General features: G+C 47.8%; 2 protein-coding genes across 2 annotated transcripts in view; one reads left to right on the top strand and one right to left on the bottom strand.

The window, feature by feature from the left end:
* LOC117428133 (titin-like) overlaps positions 1 to 13,148 on the bottom strand; it is a 44,289-nt gene that overhangs the window by 2,954 nt on the left and 28,187 nt on the right. Inside the window, exons 7-16 of the mRNA XM_058995621.1 lie at positions 11,457 to 12,338; positions 10,581 to 10,844; positions 9,370 to 9,998; positions 8,982 to 9,000; positions 7,678 to 7,875; positions 6,687 to 6,857; positions 6,277 to 6,450; positions 5,149 to 5,230; positions 4,409 to 4,557; positions 1 to 540 (exon numbers count right to left, since the gene is read on the bottom strand). The exon at positions 1 to 540 is cut by the window's left edge and continues 2,954 nt beyond it. Coding sequence (XP_058851604.1) covers positions 274 to 540; positions 4,409 to 4,557; positions 5,149 to 5,230; positions 6,277 to 6,450; positions 6,687 to 6,857; positions 7,678 to 7,875; positions 8,982 to 9,000; positions 9,370 to 9,998; positions 10,581 to 10,844; positions 11,457 to 12,338 — 2,835 coding nt within the window. The 3' untranslated portion in view covers positions 1 to 273. The remainder of the gene's footprint in view (positions 541 to 4,408; positions 4,558 to 5,148; positions 5,231 to 6,276; positions 6,451 to 6,686; positions 6,858 to 7,677; positions 7,876 to 8,981; positions 9,001 to 9,369; positions 9,999 to 10,580; positions 10,845 to 11,456; positions 12,339 to 13,148) is intronic.
* LOC131699011 (zinc finger BED domain-containing protein 4-like) lies at positions 987 to 3,633 on the top strand. Its single transcript, XM_058994218.1, has 2 exons — positions 987 to 1,265; positions 1,878 to 3,633. Exons 1-2 carry the CDS (start codon positions 1,119 to 1,121, stop codon positions 3,525 to 3,527), a joined length of 1,797 nt encoding a protein of 598 aa, XP_058850201.1. The 5' UTR covers positions 987 to 1,118; the 3' UTR covers positions 3,528 to 3,633.

Raw genomic sequence — 13,148 nt, 5'->3', positions numbered from 1 at the left:
CCACTGATTTGGTAAGCGTGGGTCAGGACAGCACACTCAAAGCTGTATCAGAAAGACCACTTCTGTAGTAGAGATCACACTGACAGCTCTGACAGATCCCTCACACTGTGTATATAGATTTCTAATGTTTGAAGAAAAAAAAAAAACAAACACACACCTGGATATAAAAAGACCACCACCTGTCTCTAGAGACCACATTTAAAAAGAGCAGACGCTCGAGCGCTGGTTTTCTAAGCAGGTTTGCCCGCCCGCCCGCCCGCCCGTGCTATGTTTCTAGCTGAACAGTTTGATGAAGCAGTTCTGGCAGTAGGGCTTGTCGTTCTGCTCCTTGAAGGTCCCCTTGTTGAGCTGCTTGAGGCAGAAGGCGCAGACGAAGTGCTCGGGGTGGAACTTCTTGGCCATGGCGGTGATGCAGCGGCCGGTGATGGGTTTCTGGCAGCCGGAGCAGAGCGAGCCGCGCCTCTCGTGGTAGTGCACCTCGCAGTAGGGCTGCCCGTCGTGCTCGAAGAAGCTGCCGTTAACAAACGGGGTGAAGCACTCCTGCAAGGCAAGGGAGAAGGAGCATTAGCATTGCAGGGGCTCCAATCAAATCAACCCCAACCACCACAATGATTCTTATTACAGCACTGCAGAAAACACCCTGGATTGCATCACACAACTAGACACTGCAGTCCCAGGATTAGCCCAACAAAAGAGCATTCAATCCAGATGGCTTCTACTGTGAAACAGGGCTGGGTTCAAGTGCAACAGCATTTGCATTTAAATGCAAATACATGTGCCCCCTCATTTGCATATAAACAGGATCCAGAAATACATTTGCATTTGAAGCTATTTGCATTTGAGAGCGAGCAAGAGAGACAGAGAAAGAAAGAGAGAGAGAGAGACACACAGACAGATACAGAGAGAAAGAGAGAGACACAGACAAAGAGACAGACAGACAGACACACGCACACACACAGACAGACAGACAGACACAGAGACAGAGAGAGAGAGAGAGATAGAGAGACACAGACAGACAGATAGACAGACAGAGAGACAGAGAGACAGAGATAGCTAGCTGTGTTTGCACTGCTCAACAGCCTCTATTTATATCCCGGCACTACAGTACAGCCAGAACCATGTCTAAACGCAGAGCTTCAGTGATCTTTGAGCACTTTGATATACCTGACAATGCTCAGGCGGTGTGTAAGGCGAAGTGCAAGCACTGCCCAGTGGAAATGAGCTTCAACAGAAAAGCTACTTCCAACCTCCTCAATCACATGAAGGTAAGTTACGGTCTCCTTGTTATGCAACACAAACCTTTCTTTTACCAACGGAAAGCTGCCGGGTAAAATGACATGTACTGACATGAAGTAACACAGGTACTGGTCGTTAGGGGCACAAACTGCAGCTCCACGTTGTTTTGAGTAAAGGACAGATCTTAATAGAATACATGCTGAGACAAAAGAACAAAACTTAAGGGTGTTCTTTTAAAGTTGAAAAATTCTGATTGTCTTTACATAAAGAAAAAATAAATAAAATTCCTATGCATTTTTCAGCTTTTTGTTGTAGTAAAATATAAAAGTTTACAGCATTTAAAGGATTATTTTTTTTTTTTTTTAATGATTTTTGTGAATGACAGTAATTTAAGTAATTTACAGTAGCATTTCTCCATTTTAGTAATCCTTCATTGTATAACTTGCATGGTGTACTGTAGACTGCGGTATTAAGGTTACCGTGGTATTGTTTTAATGGGTATCGCACCGTGGACATTTTATACCGGCCCATCCCAAATCTGCAATTGCACCTTTTGTGCCTGATCAATTCAGTCAGCTAAAGTGAATATTATGCAGTTGTGCTTCACATATCGTTTTCTCTTCTCTTTTTGTTTTTTTTAGAGAAAGCACGCCTCGGTACCCTTGGAGTCTACATCTAGCCAGGCCAAACAGCGGAAACCGCTTCTGAGCGCCCTCACCACACCTACTGAGAAATGGAGCAGCACTGACCCTCGTCAGATGCAGGCAGACAGAGCTCTGGTCAACCTTGTAGCCGGGAAGCTCCTGCCAGTGTCACTCGTGCAGAGCTCCCTCTTCTACGCCTTCATGCAAGAAACCCAACCAGCCTACAACATCCCCAGCAGGCAGCACTTTGTCCACTCCCTGCTACGGGAGCAGCACACCCTTCTGCACAATAAGCTGCAGGAACATGTCAAGTCAGCCCAGCGTGTTTGCCTGACTGTTGCTTTACGGTTTGGTAAGAAGGCATCTGCCTACATGGGCGTCACTGGTCACATGATCATCAACTACGCCCTAAAGACAGTGCTGTTTGCCTGCAAACGTGTCAAGGGGAAACACACAGCTGACAGCATACTCAAGCACTACGAGCAAACTGTGGCCGCCTACAACATATCTAGTAAAATTGCCAGTGTTGTCATGGACAACGCTTCCACCGTGGGCCAAGCCTGTGACCTGCCAGGGTTCCACCCACAAGCCCAAGCTTCTCAGGACTCCAGTGACAGTGAAAGTGATCTGGATGGCGACAGTGTGTCAGATGACAGTCTCCTGGAATCCCTGCCTCAACACGAGAGTTGTTTTGCACGCTCACTTCAACTTGTTGTGAGGGACGGACTCAAGTCATCGACACAGACCACCAAGGTCCTGGCCAAAGTCTCATCTATTGTAGCCCACATCCGGGAGTCTACAACAGCCACTGACCTCCTGGAAGAGCAGCCCAAGACCCAGGCCGCCAACGCTACACGTTGGAATAGTCAGCTCAAGAGGGCGAGAAGTGTACTGAGCATCGACAAGGAGAAGCTGGACTCCCTAGATACAGCTCCCCTCACTGCCAGAGACAGACTCATCCTCAAGGATTTCATCAGCATCATGACCCCCTTTGAGGAAGTTGAAGACAGGATACAGGGAGACCGAGTTGTCACAGCTAGCCTGGTCATACCCTCTATCCGTGGGATCAAGAGACACCTCCGTTCCCCATCCGAGTACAACAGCAAGCTTGTGACTGCCCTGATGAGTTCCACTGAAAAGCACCTGTCAAAGTACGAGGACAGGACCCCTTATCAGAGAGCAGCTGTTCTGGATCCACGCTTGAAGCTTTGCTGTTATGAAAGTGACCAATCATCACGCCTCAAAGAGGACCTCCTCACTCTGGCCAGCACCTTCACCATAGATTCACATCTCCAGCTAGATGAGTCTTCTCCCCCTCCATGCAAGAAAAGCTGCATATTCCCCTTCTTTGAAGATGAGCCCCAGGTTGATGTCACCAGCCCACATGCCCAAGAAGTGGAGACCTACCTACAAGAACCCTGCATCCCCTACAATCAAGATCCGCTTGCATTCTGGAAAGGCAACCAGTACCGATTCCCCCGGCTTTCCCAGCTTGCTCAGCACTACCTGTGTATTCCTGCCTCCTCTGCCCCTGTCCAGAGGCTGTTCTCTACTGCTGGCAAGGGCTTTCACCCGGAGAGGACAAGGCTGTCTGACAGCAACTTTGAAACTTTGATGTTTATTAAGGCTAACAGTGGTTTGGTGTAAATCTGTAACATAGAAAAGGGCGATGGAACAGTGTCTAAATGACTTGTGCATGTATGGATCTATATTTATATATGCTGATCAGTACTTTTCTATAGATCAATAAACATTTTGCATGTAAAATGAATCCTATGGGTTGTGTCATATCTGTTCACACAATTCGAACGTTAGCAAATGCATTTACAAAGTTATAGTTGCTCTTGTCTTTAAGTGCAACTGGAGGTGCAGAATCGCTATTTGCATTTCTGTGTGTAGGATTTACACATACAAAACGCATTTGAATGCAGTTGGACTCAACCCTGTTGTGAAATGTTCTAAAAAGAAATCCATCCCAGGTTGATCAAATCCAATAGAAGAAGCGATGAGCGCCAAGCTTTTTAATTGCATATTTCTTTGTTTTGGCCAGGCTTGTTGCAAGATTGACATAATTAATAGTTTATTAAAGCAGATGACTTTCTCTAAAATACAGCAGTTATTTAAAACGCCAGAAGAACAAAAAAAAGTGTACTAGCTTGCTGCTGTGCAAGTCAGCATTCCTGTCTCTCCCCTCTAGAGGGAGCTTCGAGCTCAGCTACCCAGTTGGAGGAGATGTTGAGTGGAGAGAGGCTGTGACACTGTGATGCTAATGAGTGGAGAGATGCTGTGACACTGCGATGCTGTTGAGTGGAGAGAGGCTGTGACACTGTGATGCTAATGAGTGGAGAGATGCTGTGACACTGCGATGCTGCTGAGTGGAGAGATGCTGTGACACTGTGATGCTGTTGAGTGGAGAGATGCTGTGACACTGTGATGCTGTTGAGTGGAGAGATGCTGTGACACTGTGATGCTAATGAGTGGAGAGATGCTGTGACACTGTGATAATGTGATGCTGGCTTCTTGCTTACCCGACACACAAAGCACTCGGGGTGCCACAGCGAGTTCAGAGCCGAGATGTAGTTCTCCAGAATGGCCCGAGCGCAGCCTCCACACTTGGGGGCGAACATGTCGAAGTAATCCTTGCGACAGTACGCCTTGCCATCCTTCTCATGAAACCCTGCAGACAGCAACAAACACACAAGAGGAGATCAACGTAAAGAAAGGAGGAAGGCTTCTAGTGCAGCTCTGTAAACAAATACACAAGAGGAGATCAACGTAAAGAAAGGAGGAAGGCTTCAAGTGCAGCTCGGCAACACAGCAGTCCCTCACTCCCTGTCCTGAGGATTCAGTGTGCTGGATGGACGTCAGTGGACATTCCAAACCTTCCAGATCTCTTCTGATAATCAGGTTATACACAAAAACATGTGTTCAGTTCACAAGGGCATTCACATCTTAAGCATGGATCTCTCGTTAAGCCCTCTCACCTCGGGACACTGTTCACAAGGGCATTCACATCCTAGGCATGGATCTCTCATTAAGCCCTCTCACCTCGGGACACTGTTCTCAATGTGCTCTATTATCTTGCAGGTAATGGCTGCATCGGAGGACATCGGTGCTAAAATCTCAAAACCACAAATCGCGTCCATTTGCGAGAGACAGCCCAGGACTGAATGCAAGGCTTGAGGTGTGCTGGCTAGCAGAGCTGTGAGGTCACACAATTCAAAAGAGCTCGACTGTACTGCAACATGGGATTTCTATCTGCAGTTACCTTCAGGACCAAAGAAAGCTCCGCACTGGGCACAGAAGAAGTGCTCCGGGTGCCAGGTCCTATCCAGCGCGGTCACAACTTTCTGTTAGAAGAAAAAAATAACAAACATGAATAAATAAACCAATAACGAAATACGATACAACCAGAAACAAAAGCTACAAGCCAAGTGTAGGCATTCTAAAAATCGAATCCACTAATATCTCAAAGGTCAACATTGCTGAAAAACACAAGAACAGACAAGGTCTGATGAAACAGGAAGTGTCAACAGTGCTCTGTTGTATCACACTCATTATGTGGCGAGTTGCAAAAATAAAGACAGGCAGTTACATAGTTACACAGTTATGGAGGGACTCTCCAGCACATTGCAGGAATGGAGTTCCTGTTCTTTCGGGGGGAGGGGGTTGTTAAGAAGAGACCCTTGTGGGCAGCAGAGTCTCGCTGCTCAATAACAAGGCCTCCTGAAGTGAGTGACTCATGAACACGATTTCTGCTGCTGCTGCTTTACAGATTAACGTATCCTTTGGGACAGAAATCAATCTATAAACCGCTCCTGAAAAACACTGTCTGCCTGTCTGAGCCACTTTAAAATGCCACTTAGCAGGCAGTACCGGGACACTTGCTATGGATACACAGGGGAGACTCTGAATCATTCCCGGTGATCAGATATGAAACCCAAACCCAGGCTTTTCCTGCATTAGGAGTCGTCATGCCCACTCTTAAATAACAACATGAAAAGACATTCGATCCACTCTAAGTTAGTTTCTGTTGTGTATGAAACAAGCATGACAGTGAGATTCAACCACAGACAAGGCTGCAAATTCAAGAGCCATCCTGAAAACTTGGATCACAACGACCTGCCTGTGTGTGTTACAGACAGCCAGGAGGCCCTCATATACCACAGATCCCCATTCTCTAAACGTACAACAATGTCACTTACAAGTTATATAACTATTGGGCAAGTTCTTCTCATTCTATAGCTACAACTACACAAAAAAAGAACACACTAGCATAACATTCAGACAGGCACTATACATACGACACACTTAATCACTTGTGCCACAATGCGGTCCTCCTCAAGTTCCACGACAATAGGACAAGCGGCACATGCTTGGGACACGCTGGACTCACGTCAAGGATGGGGCCGTTGCAGTAGTAGCAGCGCGGGGAGAAGAGGTTGTGATAGTCCCTTTCACAGTAAGGCTGCCCGTCCCTCTCAAAGAAGTTGCGGGAGCCGATCTCCTCCTGGCAGTGGGTGCACACGAAGTGCTCCGGGTGCCAAGTCCTGCCCATCGCCGTGACCACCTGGAGAGAGTGAGAGAGTGAGAGAGTGAGAGAGAGCGACACTGCAAGTGAGCTGGAGCCCGGAGACAGACAAGCACAATATATATTTCTACATTACAGGGGCATGTTTATTTGACCCGGTCAGCATTATTAAAACACACACGGACTCCAGTTTCTCTTCCTGCACCGAAGTGGTTGAATTTCACAGCCAGTTGCGGATCCTGCGGTAGATGAACCTGCCACACCAGGCTGCTCACCTGTCCTGCGATGGGTTTATTGCAGGCTCCACACACCCCCTTGGCTACGGTCTGAACCCCGAGCCGGTTCAGGTCAGACTGCAGGCTGCCCAGCATGCTGTCCAGCTTGTTCCCAGCTTTGGGGGCTCCGGCTGGGGGGGACCCCCCGCCACCCTTCCCCTGGGCCATGATCTGCAGGGGTGGGACAGAGGAAGCAAGGTCAGAGAAACAGCAAGCAGCCTTATACATACCCAAGCACTTCAATACAGAGGACTCCTCTAGTTAACAGCAAGTCTTATGGTCTACACTTGCATCTCTCGATGTAAATAGTATTTAGTGAAGTGTTTCTTTACAGTCCTACAGTGTATATTCATGTTATTTTTACATGTACAGTAAATCTAACCCAATCTGACTTCCAGTTGAATATTGTATAAAGCATAAAGTTATGTGTACTATTTAAAGAGAATGGTCTCAAACAGGTTTGCACTAGCCCTTGTTATTTACACTAACCCTTCAGGCAATTTAAAGAAACAATGAAGAAACTCAAAACCTCAAGCAATCCTGATTTCAATATAAATGTCTGATTAAAATAAGCAAGAGAAAACACAGAGAATGATGCCTCAAGAGTAACACTACAGAGCAATCGGGGGAGACAAGAACCGAGTCACCAAACTGACAAAGAGAACGGACATACTGTAGGGCAGGGGTGTCGAATCACACTCCTGGAGGGCTATTCCACTCCAGGTTTAACAGATAACATTAGACCATTAACTACAGCAGGGTCTGTATAGGTTCAATTAAACAGTTTATAAAAGGGTTGGCACAAAGACCAGGAGTGGAATAGCTCTCCAGGACCATGATCTATATTTATATTCAGCCTGTATGCATGTAGTTATGTATGCATGTATGTATGTATGCATGTATGAATGAATTAAAGTGGGGATACTGGCCAGCCCTGCTCAGCTCTACACAGTACAGGATTTCATTGTGCCGGCTCACTGTCAATACACACGTTTGGATCAAGTGTCTGAAGCTCTCCATATGGATAGGGGGAAGGAGAGGCATAGGGATCTACAAAGTCAAACCAGTCCTCCCTCCCGGGGTACGGAGCCCGCTGGTGTGGAACATGAGGAAGAGAGGGAGCCAGCGGCTGGAGAAACTGGACAAGACAGCAGAGGTTCAGACAGGCATGAAGAGAACAGCAGCTCACCCACAGCATTCAATCAGAAACAAGACTCCTACTGCAAAGCAGATTCACCCATTCCAGGTTTTACTGCAAGCTTGATTAACCAGAGTGTGTCGGTAACAAGCTCAGGTGTGCCGCCTTAGAACTCATAGCAAAACCAGGAACGGATCGAACTGCTCTGCAACAGGAATCTTATTTCCAGCCCTGCAGTCACTTCATCAACACAACAGCCTCTCATCACGTTGAGCAAGTTTCTTTGTAGCGCTACCTTGTTATTTCACAAATTCAGCCAATTCATGTTGAAAGGAAATTGTACAGCAGCTATACTTCACTGTACTGTACGAGGATCATTCACTAAATCACAAAATAGGAGCGAGCATTGCGTGTCAGGGATGGAAATAAAAAACACAGCAATAATCTGGGATAAAAAAAAAACAGTGACTGGTGGTAGCTCAGCGCCTCAGCAGGACTGCACATTGAGATCATGAGTGGATGAATGCAAGAGCAAAAAATAAGGGTGTCATCTGAGGACTAAAGACAGAAGCAGCAGACTGCCAGTCATGACTCTACATCCTGTGAGATTATATATAGACACACGCACACACAAAGAAGACTGCTTCCTGGGCCACTTCTCAGAAACAGAGTGGTCTCTCCACTGCGCTGCATTCACAATCCAGTCAATACTATTAAGAAGGGGATGCACAAAGAGCAAGTTAAAAAATGTAATAGGTTTACAACTATTTAAAAAATGCCACTCGAGTAGTAATCTCTTCAATTGAGCCACGTGGATCTCAATACCGCCACTGCTAAAATCATTCAACGATGGCAAAAAGCAACATCTTAAAAAAGTGTGACTTTTCGTCTTTGATAAAATATATAAAAAAAAAAAAAGCTGGCATTTTCTTTAGTTCAGAGACTGTGTTTCGATCCAACACTGTTTAGATCTTCTAAACAGAGCACAGAAAACACAGGCAGAGAAAACTATTCCTCCAACTCTCCCGACAACTGAAAGGTTAGTGAACACACCGCATCACCCGTCACAAACACAACGATTAAACTGCTCCCGCTGGGCTGCGGCAATCAAAGGGTTAACGACGGAAAGCATGCGTAGAGAGAGAGGGGGGTCCTGCCTTGTCCACCGTGGGCGGGCTGGGAGGGGGGCGAGCTGTGACAGGATCAGGGTGCCGGGATAGAGGAGGGTAGAACATCGTCTGGAAGCAGAGGAACACTGCTGCTCAAACAAGCTGAAACGAGCTTCTTCACACAAGCCTGACTCCTAGAAAGAATTCGTACAGTACTGCCAAAAACACACACAGCACTGCATAACACAGCACCTGATTGGACTTGTTTTATAGGAGCCCGATGTCATTCTAGGACTATCTGAGAATACATGCAAGTGTTGGGTTTGTATTTATTTACACAATCAGGATTAGTTGAAACCCTTAAAACACTCATCTGTAGTTTCTATACTTGCACAGCATTTACAACCATAACTATCTGTGTGAGGTACAAATAAACTACAATGTACTGAATGAATACAATACATAGAGGTGGTTACAAGTAACAGAATCACATCTCTGAATCATGTGAACCCCACCTTGTCTGATCACAATGACTAAAGCCAAACTCTGAATAGAAATGACAGTGACTAAATAAAACACAGCGTGGAATAAACGAGAAACTGAAAGGAAATGATAGAAGAGGAGGAATGAGTAAGGAGTCCATGCCTTCATTGGAGGAAAGATGGGGTCGTCATCAGTCTGACAGGCGATAGAGACAGTGGTCTTGGGCTGAGGGAGGGGGGGTTCTATGTGGGGCACCTGGGGTTGGGGGGAGAGGGAGGGGGGCCGGGGCGTTTGCAGCAGGAGCAGCTCCTGGTAGTCATCTGAAGAGGTCTCCCAGTGCAGGGGGGGCTGGTGGAGGGGAGAGGGGTGCTTGGGGGCAGGAGGGGGAGGTGGAGGAGGGGAGGGGACCCACAGGGGCTGAGGAGGAGGTGGCGGAGGAGGGGGAGGCAGGGGAAGGGGAGAGGGGGACTCTTTGACCGCGACGCACTTTTTCACTTCCTGGGCAGCGCGTTTGGGAGGAGGGGAGGTTGCAGGAGGGATGGCTCTCCTTTGCAGGACGGGAGATGCTGGAGGCATTATTATCTAAAGGAAAGAGCACAGCACAGACAAGGTGAGAGGGTACAGACACAGGCAACAGCTGAGAGGAGGAGGAAGAACAACCAGAGATCCAGGGCTGAGCCGTCACAGCCAGAGATCCAGGGCTGAGCTGTCATTCTGTCAACTCTTCAGGTTTTTATGCTGTATGATTGCAGCTGGTTCATTTGGAGTTTTTCACTTGCTCAAGGGAACTCTTCTAGTTGAACAATGAAATACAATATAAACATATTTGTACTGCAAAATGGAACCTTAGAATTCTAGGGATTAAAAAAGCCAACAGATACTGGGAAAGACATTATCTTGAAAGTGATTAAATGTTTGTTTTCTTTCTGCTGATGCGCTGCATAATCCAGCCAAATACTTATTCACTCTTATCCTTGGCGTCTACACTAAGAAACTAACAAGAAAACGTGATCACAATATGTATGCATCCACTGACTTATACAAATCATAAAGCCAACACAATGAACCCAATCAGAAGCACAGTTCTTTTCGTTCCTTTATTACTGTAATTATTCTTATCTGAACCCAGAGCCGGGCTGCATCCGAGCAGCTTTCCCTTTGTACCTGCTGACCCCCGGGGCTGCTGTCCTGGCGTGTGCGCAGCGGCGTGGACGTGACGATCACCCCCTCCGTCAGCCAGTCTTCCTGCCGGCCCTTCCAGCGCTCCTGCCTGCCGATGCCCAGCTTACCCTGCAGCTCCTCGATCAGCTTGTCCTGGGAGTTGCTCTTGTGGAAGATCACGGGGCCCAGCTTGCGCCGCGGTGCGTCCTCGCGCAACATGGGGTGCACGTTCGACGTCTCCTTCGTCCGCTTGATTAACGACTTCATCTGGGATCACAGATGCACGCTTTGCCGTCAATCACACAAAGAACGGATCACAAAAGCACGCCATGCTTCGGTCCAGTCGGGAGCATGCTCATTGGTTTGTGCAGCAGACTCGTTTGCTCACGCTTTCATTGGAAAACGCATGGTAGCATTCTATCTGCTGCCCATACGGCCAAGCTCACTGCTGTCCAAACATCAGTATTCCCAGCCCTACCGAGTCAGCACAGCTGGTAGTCATATTAATCCAGAGGGAGCACTTCTGAAGGATACCGAGTGTTGCAAACACATGCCTGCAGGACCTGTGCATGCACTGCAAATACAAATGAAGAAGCATGCCATTGCCACTGCTCCAATCAGTAACCGAACCTCTTGGCATGCACTGCAGGAGGAGTTTAAATATTTCAACCTGAAAAGAACATCACTGTGGCAGACTAAAGATCTCAATACACAGCAATCTCTGAAGTCCAATTTATAAACGCTATTCATAAATAGTAAAAGCACAACACTAAATGCCACACCGGTCATTTCAAGCCATGCGCAAGTCAGTGCAGCTCTAGATATGAAAACTATGCATCAGTCCATCCACAGCAACCCAAGCTCAAGCACTGTGCCTGCCTGGCTGGATGTGGAGATCCTCTCCACCACCGGAGGCTGAGCCGTGGGCAGCTCAAAGTTTTCCTCCGGCTCTGGGCTCTGCTGCTGTGCGAGTCGGTCAGCTTCACGGAGCTCCTTCTCCTCCTCCTCCCTGTTCCCTTTGGGCAGTGGGGTCGGTCTGGGTTCCTCTTCCTTCACGGGAAGCTGCTGGAGTCCCGCGGTGTCCGGGAACGCCTCTCTCCTGTCCGTGGCCACGATGGCTTCCTCGTAGATCTCCTGCACCTCTTCCTCCACGTGGGGGTCCTCTCTCTCCAGCTCCTCGAACCCCATTGCTAGCAGCTTATCTAGGGCTTCGTCGAGGGATGCCTCGTGTTCTTTTGATGTTTCCGACGTGGCACAGAGCTCAGAGGTGACCTGCCCCTGCAGCCGAGCTGGCTCCAAGGTACTGGCCGTGGTTTCCTGCCTCGTTCTGCCCTCGCTCTTGACCTGTCCCAGCGGGCCGGTGAGAGGCGGATCAGGTTTGTCCAGCACCACTAAACACTCCTGTCTGGATGACAGCATGGAGGAGGAGACGTCGATGATGACGTCAGAGTCCAGCTCCCTGCCTGTCTGCTTGCCTTGCCTTGGCTGCGGAGAAGCCGCAGGTTCGGGGTCCCATTGGGAGATGCCAGCGAGGGGGGTAGTGGGGTGCTCTGCACCACTGCCCTCCTCATCGATGTGGAGTGGCCCCAGGGGGCAGGGTGTCTGCGGGACGGGAGAGGAGTCGTCCTTGTTGGGAGGGACGGTGACGAATAAACCCGGGGTTTCAGGAGAGGGGGTGGAAGCGTCTGCAAGGATCAAATCTGAGCTGGCTAGATCCTGCTCCGAGAAAGGCTCGGAGGCCAAGGAGGCAGAGGAGCTAGGCTGGGGTAAGGGAAGGGAGGGAGGGATAATGCAAATAAAAACAAGAAAAAGAAAAGGATAGCAGTTGAGAAAAAGAAATGAAAGGGAGAGACTATAAAAAGTACTTGCACACTTCTCATGACAGGTGTGAATAAACTAAAACAGCCCCAACCCCCACATCTCCAGCGGTCGTGTTATGCTTTATTTACACTGTGCACTTCACACCTACCATAAACCGAGGCTGTGCGTTTCACATCTGCTGCAGCAGATTACAAATGGCATTGTTTGCAATGCAACCGTCAGTCTGATCAGACCGCTCTCACGAGTAATAAATAGACTTTGGTTATTCAGTAGTTTGACTTCAATAAGCTCTGCATTCACAGCCAGGTCCTGGAGATTTGTACTAGATTACTACAAGCCAGGAACACCAACGAAGCAGCGATATACAATAGAGAGATTCCCTTTGTTAACATACTGCACTCCATGACATTAACTAAACATTCACAGCATCATCTCCGTAACGTTCACAGCTAAAATGACTACCATATAAATACTGCAGACAGCTCAAATTTAGCACGTGGACCTGAGCAGGAAACTACACAGATCAATATAATGTCAGTGTTAAAATAGACATGCGTCAAACACTGTGAACACTGACGTTCCTACACAGCTCCAGATCCTAACAGCACTGAATGATCAGATCAGCCATCAGACCCGTGGTTAAGAGTGTGAACAGTTCACACAACAAACTATACGTACAAGTGTGACTTCGATAGAGAGACACGGAAAGGCACCTTCTTATATCCCCAGATTGCGATTCTCTTGAGATAA

Source organism: Acipenser ruthenus, chromosome 21 (assembly GCF_902713425.1).
Source record: "Acipenser ruthenus chromosome 21, fAciRut3.2 maternal haplotype, whole genome shotgun sequence".
Classification (NCBI taxonomy): domain Eukaryota; kingdom Metazoa; phylum Chordata; class Actinopteri; order Acipenseriformes; family Acipenseridae; genus Acipenser; species Acipenser ruthenus.
Note: the sequence above shows the minus strand (reverse complement) of the source record. Positions and strands in the feature narration are given on the sequence as shown.

What these genes read in the sequence shown, in the direction of transcription:
- LOC131699011 (XM_058994218.1), top strand. Translation starts at nt 1,119, where the DNA reads ATGTCTAAACGCAGAGCTTCAGTGATCTTTGAGCACTTTGATATACCT. An exon ending in ACCTCCTCAATCACATGAAG is followed by an intron (nt 1,266 to 1,877) that starts GTAAGTTACGGT and finishes TGTTTTTTTTAG; the next exon opens with AGAAAGCACGCCTCGGTACC.